General features: G+C 44.3%; 2 protein-coding genes across 2 annotated transcripts; one reads left to right on the top strand and one right to left on the bottom strand.

Moving 5' to 3' along the window:
• Positions 1–230: 230 nt before the first annotated feature.
• abhd12 (abhydrolase domain containing 12, lysophospholipase) lies at positions 231–11,609 on the bottom strand. Its single transcript, XM_069177176.1, has 14 exons — positions 11,498–11,609; positions 10,419–10,593; positions 6,912–7,033; positions 6,721–6,826; positions 6,369–6,488; positions 6,254–6,284; positions 6,127–6,172; positions 4,669–4,801; positions 3,760–3,797; positions 3,280–3,359; positions 2,306–2,388; positions 2,051–2,129; positions 713–840; positions 231–636 (listed from the first exon to the last, which is right to left on the bottom strand). The coding sequence occupies exons 2-14, from the start codon at positions 10,589–10,591 to the stop codon at positions 600–602; spliced, it is 1,176 nt and encodes a 391-aa protein (XP_069033277.1). The 5' UTR covers positions 10,592–10,593; positions 11,498–11,609; the 3' UTR covers positions 231–599.
• gins1 (GINS complex subunit 1 (Psf1 homolog)) lies at positions 11,595–13,621 on the top strand. The gene is made up of 7 exons (XM_069177177.1): positions 11,595–11,835; positions 12,246–12,310; positions 12,501–12,599; positions 12,739–12,829; positions 13,112–13,228; positions 13,296–13,370; positions 13,444–13,621. The coding sequence occupies exons 1-7, from the start codon at positions 11,761–11,763 to the stop codon at positions 13,510–13,512; spliced, it is 591 nt and encodes a 196-aa protein (XP_069033278.1). The 5' UTR covers positions 11,595–11,760; the 3' UTR covers positions 13,513–13,621.
• Positions 13,622–13,829: the final 208 nt, after the last annotated feature.

The raw sequence follows: 13,829 nt of genomic DNA, 5'->3' as shown, positions 1-13,829 counted from the left end.
AAGAAGACTTTATATATACATCTATATAGATATAGATATAGTTATAACTATATCTATATCTATATAGATGTATATATAAAGTCTTAGATATATGAGATATATGCATCTATAGAATAGATAATAGATCTAGAGAATAGGTGAATAGATTCACCTGCTGTTAACTCTGACAACATTTTTCAAATTTGTTTCTAATTTGCGTGATTTGAGAAAAGACAACAGTAAACAATCAGTCCTACATAAAACAAGAAATATTTAATTAATAATTCAAGTCGTAACAGGCCTTCAAAACTGAAAAGATGATTTTGTGTTGTTAAAACAACCGAAGTTGCAGAAATGATCTCGAGAAGCAACGAATCAAACAGACGAAAGTAAAATAAACAACTGGTGAAAAATAGTGAAAAGATAAAAACAGTCGTCTCTAACACTGCCGAACCCACGGCTGCTGTGGCAACAGTTGCCATGGTAACCCTGTATACCATGAAGCCGGTATCGCTGTTGAGAGAAATGCTAACAAAAAAGAGAAGGAATGACGTGTTCAGTTCATGCGAGAAAGTTCCATTGTTTGTGGAACGTGAAGAGAAACGATGTCGTCTCGGTCGTCACTTCGTGATGGGATGAGCTGTTCCGAGGAAATCACTAGAACAAGAACAAAGAGGAGCGTCAGCGTGGCGTCAGCGTGGCGTCAGCGTGGCGTCAGCGTGGCGTTCGGTACCTCAGGATGTTCGGCAGCTCCGGGCTCCGGTAGATGAACTTGTGCTTGTAGGCGAGAGCGGCCGGGAACGGAACGAACTGAACCTTGTGACCGTTGAGGCTCTTTGACTGCGACGCCATGTTGTACAGCTGCAAGAGGAAGAACAAGGGTTGGGTTAACATGGTTCTTCTTCTACTGTTAGAAACACACTGCGGGTCCGATCAGCTGGAAGTTCCCTAAAAACAACATGAAGACATTTATGTCAACAGTTTCTGAAAAAGGTCAAAATTTCAAAAATACTTCCGTCAATACTGAAAAAAATTATAATTTTAGCTTCGATGATTGATGAAGCTGAATTTTCAAAACCATTTCAGCTTCTGAAAATGTTCCCGAAGAACAAAACAGTTCTTCAGTGAATTCTACAAAAAGGCTCCGAATGAAGTTTGACTTCCGAAAAATGATTCGTCGTGAAAAAAATTTCAGTTCTGAAAGATTCCTGCGCTGTCGAAGAAAGAAAGGTTCTTAAAAAAGTTCCTCTCTTTTGTTTTGAAAGGTTCAGTCAACAAAAACATTTCCCTAAATCCTGAAACACCTATACCTCCTAAAATGACTTTTTTTTTTTTTTTAAACGTCAAGACGTTTGTAAGATGCTGAAAAAGTTCGGGACTTCAAATGGTTTTGCAAAAAGTTCCTAAAAATGTTCAATTTCAACTAAACATTATGTTGAAACAAAGTTTCTAAGATCATTAGAGTCATTAAATAAAAAACCTTTATGAGAAAGTTCCAAAATATTTGGGGATCAGAAAATAATAATTCTGAGCTTCTAAAAGTGTTTCTAAGAGACTAAAAGTTTTTAGTTGAGTACTCGAAAAAAGTTGCTACTTAATATTCTAACAAAGATGTGTCTTTAAAGACCTGAACAACAAGCTGAGCCCCTAAATACATTCTGTGTTCTTTAAAAAAGGTTTTAAGTTCTTGGAAAAGTTTCAAACTTTTAAAAATAGGTTTTACCAAAAAAACAAAAAACAAAAAACCTTCATGTCAAAAAGAAAGTTCTTAAATTTCAAAAGCAAGAAGTTTTGAGTTGAGAGTTGGAGAAAAGGTTCCTTATTAATTTCAGGTTTATGACTTAACAGAAAAACTGTTTTAAATGATTTCTGAGTGACTGAAAAAAGAAAAAAGCATCCTGAGTTAGTTTCAAACCTTCTCAGAAATATTCTGTTAACAGCATCTGTTTTTTTTTTTGAACTGTATAAATTATAAAGTTTCCAGGAAATTAGTTTTAAATATTTTCTGCATGTAGGGAATCTTTTAAATAATGAGTTTGGATCTGGAACGGAGACCTGAAGCGTTTCGTACCTTTTTGCCGAGATGAAACGGAACGATGGCGTCGTCCTCGGCGTGGAGGATCAGCAGCGGGCACGAGATGTGGTTCACGCTGGAGACATTACACACCGCTGGATATCATTATTATTGTTATGATTATTATTACTAGTTACAAAACAAAAGTTCCTGGAAGAGTTAATGTTCCATCAGGAGCTTGTTTGTGAACTGAAGCGGAGAGGTCAAAGGTCACCGCTGCAGTAAACAGGAAGTAAAAGTAACGTCACATACTTCTCGTCGCTGGCGAAGCGGATGTTGTTGGCTGTGATGGTGTCCAGGAAGAACCAATCAAATCCAGGCAGGTACCTGTACACCTGGAACACACACACACACACACACACACGCGCACACACACACACACACACACACACACACACACACACACACGCGCACACACACACACACACACATGCGCACACACACACACACGCACACACACACACATGTGCACGCACACACACACACGCGCGCACACACACACACACACACACACCAAGGTCACACCCACAGGAGAGTGTGTAATGTGCAGTGAGGAGTTTGGAGTGTGCAGTTTGGAGTGTGCAGTGAGGAGTGTGCAGTTTGGAGTGTGCAGTGAGGAGTGTGCAGTTTGGAGTGTGCAGTTTGGAGTGTGCAGTGTGGAGTGTGCAGTGAGAAGTGTGCAGTGTGGAGTGAGGAGTGTGGAGTGTGCAGTGAGGAATGTGCCGTGTGGAGTGTGCAGTGTGCAGAGTGCAGTGAGGAGTGTGAGTGTAGAGTGTGCAGTGTGGAGTGTGCAGTGAGGAATGTGCCGTGTGGAGTGTGCAGAGTGCAGTGAGGAGTGTGCAGAGTGCAGTGAGGAGTGTGCAGTGTGGAATGTGCAGTGTGGAGTGTGCAGTGTGGAATGTGCCGTGGAGTGTGCAGTGTGGAGTGTGCAGTGAGGAATGTGGAGTGTGCAGTGAGAAGTGTGCAGTGTGGAGTGAGGAGTGTGGAGTGTGCAGTGAGGAATGTGCCGTGTGGAGTGTGCAGTGTGCAGAGTGCAGTGAGGAGTGTGAGTGTGGAGTGTGCAGTGTGGAGTGTGCAGTGAGGAATGTGCCGTGTGGAGTGTGCAGAGTGCAGTGAGGAGTGTGCAGAGTGCAGTGAGGAGTGTGCAGTGTGGAATGTGCCGTGTGGAGTGTGCAGTGTGGAGTGTGCAGTGTGCAGTTTGGAGTGTGCAGTGTGGAGTGCGTTACCATGGAGAAGGGGTGACTCCGCGCCTCCTCTCTAATGTTGTTGAAGGGAGACTCTAAGATCAGAGCTGCCGGAGGACTTCCTGAGGATAAAATCACTTTTAATAAAGTTGATTGAACTGATGAATGATGATCAACAAGTGATAAAAGATTTATTGATCCCACAGCTTTATATTATATCTACCAGTTTGAATGTCTAAATACTACATTACCCATGATGTTCAGCAACTGAACTCCTACTGGGAGTCGTACTTAACACTTCATCTTTTCTATTTTTATTGATCTAATCTGTAGAAGAGCTACAACTGAGAACCTTCACCTGGACAACACCTGAAACAAGCCCCGCCCCCTTCACAGCTCCGTTCCACTTCTTTAGAAAGTTACATCTTTGTGAAAAGAAGTGTGTGTTTGTTTGCGTTTGTGTGTGCGTGTGTGTTTGTGTGTATGTGTTTGTTTGTTTGTGTGTGTTTGTGTGTGTGTTACCTCTGTCACTCAGCCGTCTCACAAGGTTCGTTGCCACTCTGAAAAATAAAACCTGACATTCAACCGAAGGTCACTGAGCCGTGTTCACGTGTGTTCACGTGTGTTCACGTGTGTTCAACGTGTTTACATGTGTTTACGTGTTCTGTGTGTTTACATGTGTTTACATGTTCTATGTGTGTTTACGTGTTCTACATGTTTACATGTGTTTACGTGTTCTACGTGTGTTTACATGTCTTTACGTGTTCTGTGTTTACATGTGTTTACATGTTCTGTGTTTACATGTGTTTACGTGTTCTACGTGTTTACATGTTCTACGTGTGTTTACATGTGTTTACATGTGTTTATGTGTGTTTATGTGTTCTACGTGTTTACATGTTCTACATGTGTTTACGTGTGTTTATGTGTTCTACGTGTTTACATGTGTTTACATGTCTTTACGTGTTCTATGTGTTTACATGTGTTTACGTGTGTTTACGTGTTCTACGTGTTTACATGTTCTACGTGTGTTTACATGTGTTTATGTGTGTTTACGTGTTCTACATGTGTTTACGTGTGTTTATGTGTTCTACGTGTTTACATGTGTTTACATGTTCTACATGTGTTTACGTGTGTTTATGTGTTCTACGTGTTTACATGTGTTTACATGTTCTACGTGTGTTTACATGTCTTTACGTGTTCTATGTGTTTACATGTTCTGTGTTTACATGTGTTTACGTGTGTTTACGTGTGTTTACGTGTTCTACGTGTTTACATGTTCTACGTGTGTTTACATGTGTTTATGTGTGTTTACGTGTGTTTATGTGTGTTTATGTGTTCTACGTGTTTACATGTGTTTACGTGTTTACATGTTCTACATGTGTTTACGTGTGTTTATGTGTTCTACGTGTTTACGTGTGTTCTACGTGTTACCCGGTCCCCAGAGAGTGTCCCCAGATGTAAAGCGGTAATGTTTTGTCGAGCCGTCGTTTCAACCAATCGTAGACGAAGAGGGCGTCTGATGTCATCCCACCCTCTGATGGCGAACCATCCGAATCCCCCCAACCTGCACACACATACATACACACACATAAACGTATAGACTCATACCTCACCATCTTTTTCTCTCCCATAGTTTCTTCTTATTATCTGTTGTCTCCATTCAGTTCCTTCACTCGTGTAGTTTCTGTTCTTTCTTTTCCAGATGTCCCGTCATGGAGCTGCATGTCTCTGCTCTGTGATTGTCGTCTCCACCAACAGTTCTTCTCTTCTATCTCTATGCTGTCCTTTTCTCTCTCTGCTCTCCTCTCACCCCAACCAGTCGAGGCAGATGGCCGCCCACCTCTGAGCCTGGTTCTGTTAACAGATGCTCCGCCCACCTCTGAGCCTGGTTCTGTTAATAGATGCTCCGCCCACCTCTGAGCCTGGTTCTGTTAACAGATGCTCCGCCCACCTCTGAGCCTGGTTCTGTTAACAGATGCTCCACCCACCTCTGAGCCTGGTTCTGTTAACAGATGCTCCGCCCACCTCTGAGTCTGGTTCTGTTAACAGATGCTCCGCCCACCTCTGAGTCTAGTTCTGTTAACAGATGCTCCGCCCACCTCTTAGCCTGGTTCTGTTAACAGATGCTCCGCCCACCTCTTAGCCTGGTTCTGTTAACAGATGCTCCGCCCACCTCTTAGCCTGGTTCTGTTAACAGATGCTCCACCCACCTCTGAGCCTGGTTCTGTTAACAGATGCTCCGCCCACCTCTGATCCTGGTTCTGTTAACAGATGCTCCGCCCACCTCTGAGCCTGGTTCTGTTAACAGATGCTCCGCCCACCTCTGAGTCTGGTTCTGTTAACAGATGTTCTCCACCTCTGAGTCTGGTTCTGTCGGAGGTTTCTTCCTGTTAAAGGGAGTTTTTCTTTCCTCTGTTGGAGGTTTTTCTCCCTTAAAGAGGAGTTTTTCCCTCCCAGCTGATGTGGGAATTGTTGAAGTGACATAAAATAACCTGTGTTGTGAATTGGCGCTTTATAAATAAAATTGAATTGAATTGAATAAACACACACACACACACACACAAATACATACATACACACACACACACACACACATACACACACACGAATGAACACACAAACACACACACACATAAACATACATGAATAAACACACAAACACAAACACACACACATATACATACACAAACACACACACATACATACATACATACACACACATACATACACATACACATGCATACACAAACACACACACACACACAAACACACATATACATACACAAACACACACACACACACACACACATGAATAAACACACAAACAAACACACACACTCAGGTCGTACAGCTGCTCCGTCTGAATGAAGCGTGTTTGGTGTTTCTCACCTCGGTAGTCGAACGTGACCACATGGTAGCCCAATGAACTGAGGACCTGAAGGAAGACAGGCAGTCAAAGGGAGGAGTCAATGATCTGCAGCAGGAGGAGAAGCCTAATCTAATTGTTTGTGTTTACCTTGTACAGCTGCACTCTGTGGTCTCCACCTCTGTAGAGAAACACAACCACGGGTCAAAGGTCAAACACCAGCCTCCATCAACAACACAGGAGTGTTAATGTGTGTGTGTGTCACCTGGTCCCGGCGTTTCCATGGAGATAGAGGATGACAGGATGTGCGGCGCTAAACATGGAGTCGTACCAGTCGCCTCGTTTCCCCTGAGCTTCTTTCCACATCTGAGCAGGAACTGTGTGCCTAAACACAAACAAACAAAATACACAAACAAACAAACATAAACAACTGTAAACATGAACACAAATAAACAAAACTGCAAATAAACAAAATACAAAAACAAACATTTAAACAAAAATAAACTAAATACAAAAACAAACAAATAATACAAATATAAACATACCAACAAAAATAAATGTAAACACTGTCTGTGTATGTGTGTCTGTGTGCCCGTGTGTGTGTGTATATGTGTTACCAGACTCCGATCTTCAGTCCGGTCTCTGGTTCCAGGTAGAAGTTGTGTGTGTGGTTCAATCCCTGGTCCAGAGGTCGCTTCAGGTCGATGAAGTAGGACATCCTCACTGAGGGGGTCAAAGGTCACGGATAGATCACATGACTGCTGAGTATATTTGGACCGTTGGACGGACCGACTGCTCTGCAACTCACTGAAGTTGAGGAAGACGAGTTTGGCCTGGATGGAGGGACAGAGCTTGATGAGGACGGGGATGGAGACGTAGAGGACGAGCAGCCACAGCAGGACCCGCCTCCCCTTCGCCAGCAGACCCAACCTGAGGGGCGGAGACTCCACGTCACATGACATTGTTAAACTCCGCCCATCATCCTCATTGTTTACTAACAGGAGTTTACAATTCTAGCTGTAAACAACAACAACTCCTGGGTATCTGATTGGTCGGTGAACACAACCTGCTGACGCGGCAGGAAGTAGAAACAGCTGCTGAAATCAAATTTAAAACCACACGTTTAATCTGCTGACGGCTGTCGTCATGGAAACCGATGATTAAAACATTTTAAACATATATAAATAAAATTCAGGCCTTAAAGGACCGAATTCAACAATTTATAAACTCCTGAAGCTTCAGACTGAAACTCTTCATAACAAATAGAAACTTTTATTTTCCTGCGGCTCATTTCAAAAAAATAGTTTTAATGTTTATTTTGTCTTTAAAATATTGATGTGAACAGAAACACGATTTTTATTCGATGTATTGATGTTTTTTTTTTTTAAGCAGTATGACTTCCACCATTTTTGTGATGTCAGTTTTATTTCTTCTTCCTGGAGGTCAAAACAAATGCACCCGATTGATGAAGATTGATCAATACCTGCAGCTGTGACCTGAAGGTGAAACAGCTCACTGCAGGGCGCACGGATACGAGACAGAGTGATACATCTTTACTCACAGACAATCTTTGTACCAGTAGACTGAACTCTAATCATCTGATATACAAATGTAAAATTCAGCAAAATTTAAATGGAGTTTGGTTTGAGAACAAAACAAGTCAGAATGTAAAGATGACATCTGAGTCCTCTGTGTGTGTGTGTGTGTGTGTGTGTGTGTGTGTGTGTGTGTGTGTGTGTAATGGGATCCCTCATTCATCCAGCAGGTCTGTGGATTTGAATTATTGAACAGAGAAGTTAGACTCGTTTCAATCTTCGTCTGAAAGCATCCTTTCAAAGTAAAAGCATTATAACATGGAAACATTTTACATTTAGAATGATTGATTTGACTCTGATTTAATATGTGACATTCTAAAGGTTCTGCTGGTTCCTCCCTGCGACGTTCTGTTGGTTCCTCTCTGTGAAGTTCTGTTGATTCCTCTGTGATGTTCTGTTGGTTCCTCTGTGACGTTCTGTTGGTTCCTCTTTGTGACGTTCTGCTGGTTCCTCTCTGTGACGATCTAGAGGTTCTGTTGGTTCCTCTCTATGACGTTCTGTTGGTTCCTCTCTGTGACGTTGTAAAGGTTCTATTAAAAGAACTTTACTGTGTAAACAACCCGGAGTTGAATACAACTGAACTGAGCTGAAACACTGCAGGGCTTTTATTTTGAAAAGGACACAGGAAGTGTTGAGTATGTGTGAACGTTGTAGGTAACCCGGAGCGGATCAGAACCACTGTGAACGCAGCCGGAACGGAACTCGTGAAGTCGTTGGAACGCTGTTGCTAGGCGATGCGGGTAACGTAAAGGAGGCATTAGGGTTAAAGACTTCAGACGTCACCACAGGAGGCCAGCAAGAGGCCAAACACCACCTGACACTCTGTTCACTACTTCCTGTCAGAAGCAGGAAGTCATGTCGACCCCCCTAGAAACAAAACGCTGAGGCTTCAGTTCCAGTGGGAAGGTTTTATCAGAGCACGCTAGCAGTGGTAGCCTTCAAAGACTCGTATGATGAAGGTGGATTGAGCGGCCACCAGGCGGAGCCAACAGAAGCCCCGCCCACCATGTCCACAGTTTAATAAAGGCTACTGAAACAGGAAGTCATTCAGAAGCTGATTTCCTGTTTCAGGTCTGGATGACATAAGAAGTGATGCAGGACTCAAACATGTGACCTCCCCTCCTCCCAACTCCCCCTCCTCCCTCCTCCTCCTCCTCCGTGTTTCAGTCTCGTCATCATGTGACTGGTGTAATTTTAGATTCAGCTGTTTAAAGGAGGTCAGAACACACACTGATCACACACACACACACACACTGATCTCTCACACACACACACACACACACACACACATACTGATCACACACACACACTCACACACACACACTGATCACACACACACACACACACACACACACACACTGATCACACACACACACACACACACACACACACTGATCACACACACACTGCAGCTCTTCCTGTTTCAGCAGCTTCACGCCTTTTTATTGATTATTGTGGTTCCTATTCGAACCCGACTGTAGAACCGGATATAAAAGGTTCCGCTGTGGGTTCTTCAGACGTTCTGTTGTTCATAAATCCTCGTGAGGTTCTCCAACGTTCTAACACTGTTGTTTCCACCAACCCGAGCAGATCCAGCAGAACCTGGACCCTCCAGAACACCAGAGAACGTTCTCTTCTCCTCAGACGACCCAGAATGCACTGCAGCGTCTGACCTGCATCTCAGGTTAAACCTCTAAAGAGGATTAAACCAAAGAAGCAGCGTGAGGCTGACAGGAAGGTCCGGCTGACTCCTTCAATCAATCAATCAATCAATCAATCAATCAGTGACTGATTGACAAGCTGAAACCGGAACAATCTTCATTTCCTATAAATATTCAAAATGGGAGGAACGGGGGGGGGGGGGGGGGGGGGGGTCAAAGATCAAGCAGACAGTCGAGATCAACTTCCTGTCTGAGCGCTATTGATCGGTTTGTCCACCAATCAGCTGTTGAGTTTATTCTCCTGTTTGGAAATCATCACGAGAAACTTTTTATATTAAAATAAGTCCCAAAATACGATAAATGTGATCTATTATGATATGTGATGATGTCATCAACAGCTCCTGATCAGCTGATCGACAGTCAGACGAAGGAACTACAGCAATGATAATCCATCAATAGTTTCAGTCATTGATAAAAAAAAAAAAAATCAATGAGATAAAAATGTATTTGTTGTATTTTGTGATTATTCTTATCGGTTCGTATTTGTGCGTCATGAAGTTTTATTTAGCGTTTGTCTCCCCCTGCTGCTGGTCCAAGGAATCTCTACCACCTGTGTCACGTCACAGGCTCCGCCCACTGACACTAAAACAGCTCTCCTGTCGGACTTTGATTCATTCAGTCCAATACAGACTGAATTATTTTATCTCCATTAAAGTTAGCATTGAGGTAAACAGGAAGTTAGCCGGCAGCGCGCACGGAGCATGCTCAGTCCGTCCCACACGCAAACATACATTTCATTCACTTTTATATTTAATTTATTGTTATTATTTTTACCTTTGTAGGTTTATTTTCTTTGTTTTGTTTTTTGTGTTTAAAAGTTTTTTATTTGTATGTTTCTTATTTATTAACTGAATATTTCTTATTTATTAATAATAAATAATAAATTGAAATAATTTGACTTTATTTCTGATTTTGATCTTTTGTCCTCCGGAAGAACATCATCACCTTCATCATCACCTTCATCCTGGTCAACACACCTGTCCCGGTCCCGGTTCTTACCTCTTGAACGGTTTCCCCATGCCCCCCTCCTCTCCCGGGCTCTGCCGGCCGCCGGCTTCGGACCCCGCTGCTCCCCCGCCGGTACTGTGCTTCAGGTCCGGGTCGCTGTCCAGCAGTGCGCCGGTGGTCCCGCTGTCAGGCTCCGCAGGCGGGGAGTTGTTCCGCTTCCGCATCACTGGAGACGTTAGAAGACAGAAATGAACCGGACGCAACCGACCGGACGACAAACCGCGGCCTGTCAGCGGGAGGAGGCCGTGAGCCTGGCGGGTGACTGAGCGCTGAGAGCCGGTGAGGACAGAGCCGAGTCCCCGCTGTGCCTGCACCGAGATCCGCAGAGAGCAGCTGATCCGACGCCGAGCAACCGCAGCCAATCACAGCACGGAAACGCGACCACGTGGTCACACCGTGCTGCGTCCAGGGCCTCTGGAGAGCGTCGGAGCAACGGCAACCAAAACAAAACCGGTTTATGGGAGTAAAGCTGTCTCTACGTGGACGGGCCGTTTTTCAATTGATCCGATATCTCTGAAAAATTAAATAAAAGGAAACGTTCATAAAGTGCAAATGAAGTCTTGGTTGTTCTTCTCTCCCGTTAACCTTCTGACGACCCCTCAGGTTCATCTGGTGACTCTGTGGGGGGCCCGAGCCCTGGGTTGGACATCACAGGACTGAACTAGTTAAGTGTATATTAACAAATTAAAAGTCAGGATCAATAAACTGATAGAACGATCCAACTTTTTGTTTACACTTCAAACAACCTTAGACATGAAGAAAAGTCTCGTTTTTCCTGAGAAACTTGAATGCAACATCCGCAGTCAAAGTTAGCAGCGAAGCTAATCTGGTTTTAAGCGACAGTAAACCGCTCTTAAACCCGAAGAGGCCGAGGGAGTGCGTCTCGTCTCGGCTCGGCTCGGCTCGGCTCGTCTCGGCTCGGCTCGGCTCCGGAGGTCCTGGTGTCGGTTTTAGCCGCCTGCTGCAGTTTGCTAACCGGAAGTCATACTGCCGCTAAAACTGTGACTAAAAAAACGATAACCTCTTTTTTACGCTCGGAAACATGAACATAAATAAAGAGACGCTGTTACCTTGAAGTCTGACCGGTTTGATGCAGTTTCACCTCATCACGGAGGAAAACTGAAGCGTTTGATGTTTCCGGCGACAGCAGCTCGGTTCGCTGATTCAAAGTTTGTCCCACCGCGGCATCCGCAGGGTTACGTCACGCGGTCACGTGACCATAACACAGTTTTTGCCGCGAATATAAGCCCTCCTGTTTAACCGGAGTGAGACGTTTTCACGGTGGAATAACGGCTTCATTTGTTTTCTGCTCGGTGTGTTTGGCGGTTCCAGGATGTTTTGTGATAAAGCCATCGAGTTAATCAGAGAACTGCAGCGAATGAGCGACGGACAGCTGCCCGCTTTTAACGTGAGTTTAACGGGGAAAGCCTGCCGTCCTCTGCGTTCAGAAGCAGCGAGATCCGTTTAAAAACTGACAGTTGAATGTTTGATTTCTGCTTAAAACAGAAATCCACGTCTCGTCACGTAGAAATGGAACAACACTCCGGCTCAGACATTACGCATCAAACACGACTTATATCAGCGAAACTAATGACATTCATTGAGAAAACGGCCTCTATTTACAAAGCAAAACATTTTAAAGTTGTGTTGCTGATCACAAGAATTAAACACGTCTTAGAAAATATGACTGAAAGATCTTCGACAACTTAGAAACTATCTTACACTTCGGCTCATAGTTAAAACCCCAAGCCATCATTTTATTATAAAAATAGATGACATGAATTTCCTTTATCAGCATAACTCCTGTCCTGTTTGCAGGAGGACGGACTGCGGCAGGTTCTGCAGGAGATGGAAGCTCTTTACGAACAGAACCAGACGGATGTGTGAGTCTGGACACGTTTTTATTAACGGTCACAGAGCTTCAGGTTTTATCTTTAGTTTACATTTCTGTTGTCGTTTCCTCTGAGGGTTTCTGGCATTAATGATCATTTTCACTGTTGATTAATCTGCAGATTATTTTCCAGATCAATTGTTCTGTAAAAGAAGTGAAGTTCGAGGTGACTTGTGTTTCAGGAACGAAGCGAAGGGTGGAGGTCGAGCAGATCTCATTCCCTCCGTCAAACTACGCCACTGCTGCCTGCTGAGGAACAAGCGCTGCCTCACCGCCTACCTGTAACCACGCCCCCACACATCTAACCACGCCCCATATATCTAAAACCACTCCCCAACCTCTGTAACCACATCCCCACGTCTACACCTGTAACCCCTCCAACACACCTGCAGTCACGTGACTCTGTTCACCTGTTTCCAGGTACGACCGCCTGCTGAGGATCAGAGCGCTGCGCTGGGAGTACGGCAGCGTGCTGCCCGCCAACATCCGCTTCCACATGTGTGCGGAGGAGGTCAGTGTGACATCACTTCCTCTTGCTGTGTTTCTTCCACAAGATTGGTTGATCGATGTAGTTGTGTTGATGTTGCCTCTCACCTGCACACCCTAACCCTCCTACGTATCCTTCCTGTTTCCTGACTTCCTGTTTTCCTTTGCTGCTGACCACTTCCTGCAGCTGTTTCACAATAAAAGCCAGTTTTCATGTGGAGGCTCTTATTTGAGGATTTCTGTAAGTCTGTAGCTGTTTGTGGAATCTGTGAGTCTGGATGATGATAAGTGTGTGTGTGTGTTTCAGCTGCAGTGGTTCGGTCAGTATAAAAAGTCTCTGGCCTCCTTCATGCGCTCCCTCGGGGGCGGGGGGGGTCTGGACATCACGCAGGACATGAAGCCTCCAAAGAGCCTCTACATAGAGGTGAGACATCCCCGCTGACCTTTGACCTGCAGCCTAACCTCGGTGCTGACGTCACGGTGTGTTCCAGGTGAGGTGTCTGAAGGACCACGGAGAGCTGGAGGTGGACGACGGCACGGTGATCCTGCTGAAGAAGAACAGCCAGGTGAGGACATGAAGCCGCTCTTCTTCTACTCTTTCATTTCTGTTACGTTAACCTGCGTCGTCTCCGTCCGCAGCACTTTCTGCCGCGCTGGAAATGTGAGCATCTGATTCGTCAGGGCGTCCTGGAGCATATCATGTCATGATGGAGGGACGTCTGAGGGAGCGGAGACAACCGAGGACAGACGGACGTTCAGAGGACAGCAAACAAGTCTGATTTTCTGTTCTGATTTCCGAATAAAATCTTTTTCTACAAACTGTCAACGTTTCTCTTTAATCACATAAAAACTATATTTAAGTCTTTAATCACGTCAGTGAGTGTTATTTCACCCTGGCTGGTTTTAATAATCGTTGCGGTAACACGCGGTCTCCGGCTGGTTTTAATAATCGTCATGGTAACGGCTCCAGTTCAAAACATCCTTGAACTGAATTCTGTTTTTTTATAGTTTCACCGTTTAAAAAT

This window comes from Embiotoca jacksoni, unplaced genomic scaffold, assembly GCF_022577435.1.
Source record: "Embiotoca jacksoni isolate LCO1_2020_lvr unplaced genomic scaffold, fEmbJac1.0.p SCAF_70, whole genome shotgun sequence".
NCBI lineage: Eukaryota > Metazoa > Chordata > Actinopteri > Embiotocidae > Embiotoca > Embiotoca jacksoni.
The sequence above is the reverse complement of the archived record's forward strand: the minus strand, read 5'-3'. Positions and strand labels throughout refer to the sequence as shown.

Coding starts and splice junctions, on each gene's coding strand:
- abhd12 (XM_069177176.1), bottom strand. CDS start 10,591: ATGCGGAAGCGGAACAACTCCCCGCCTGCGGAGCCTGACAGCGGGACC. Junction 3,360..3,759: donor GAGACGGCTGAGTGACAGAG/GTAACACACACA, acceptor TTTTATCCTCAG/GAAGTCCTCCGGCAGCTCTG. Junction 637..712: donor GAGCTGCCGAACATCCTGAG/GTACCGAACGCC, acceptor TTCTTGTTCTAG/TGATTTCCTCGGAACAGCTC.
- gins1 (XM_069177177.1), top strand. CDS start 11,761: ATGTTTTGTGATAAAGCCATCGAGTTAATCAGAGAACTGCAGCGAATG. Junction 13,229..13,295: donor CAAAGAGCCTCTACATAGAG/GTGAGACATCCC, acceptor GGTGTGTTCCAG/GTGAGGTGTCTGAAGGACCA. Junction 13,371..13,443: donor TGCTGAAGAAGAACAGCCAG/GTGAGGACATGA, acceptor CTCCGTCCGCAG/CACTTTCTGCCGCGCTGGAA.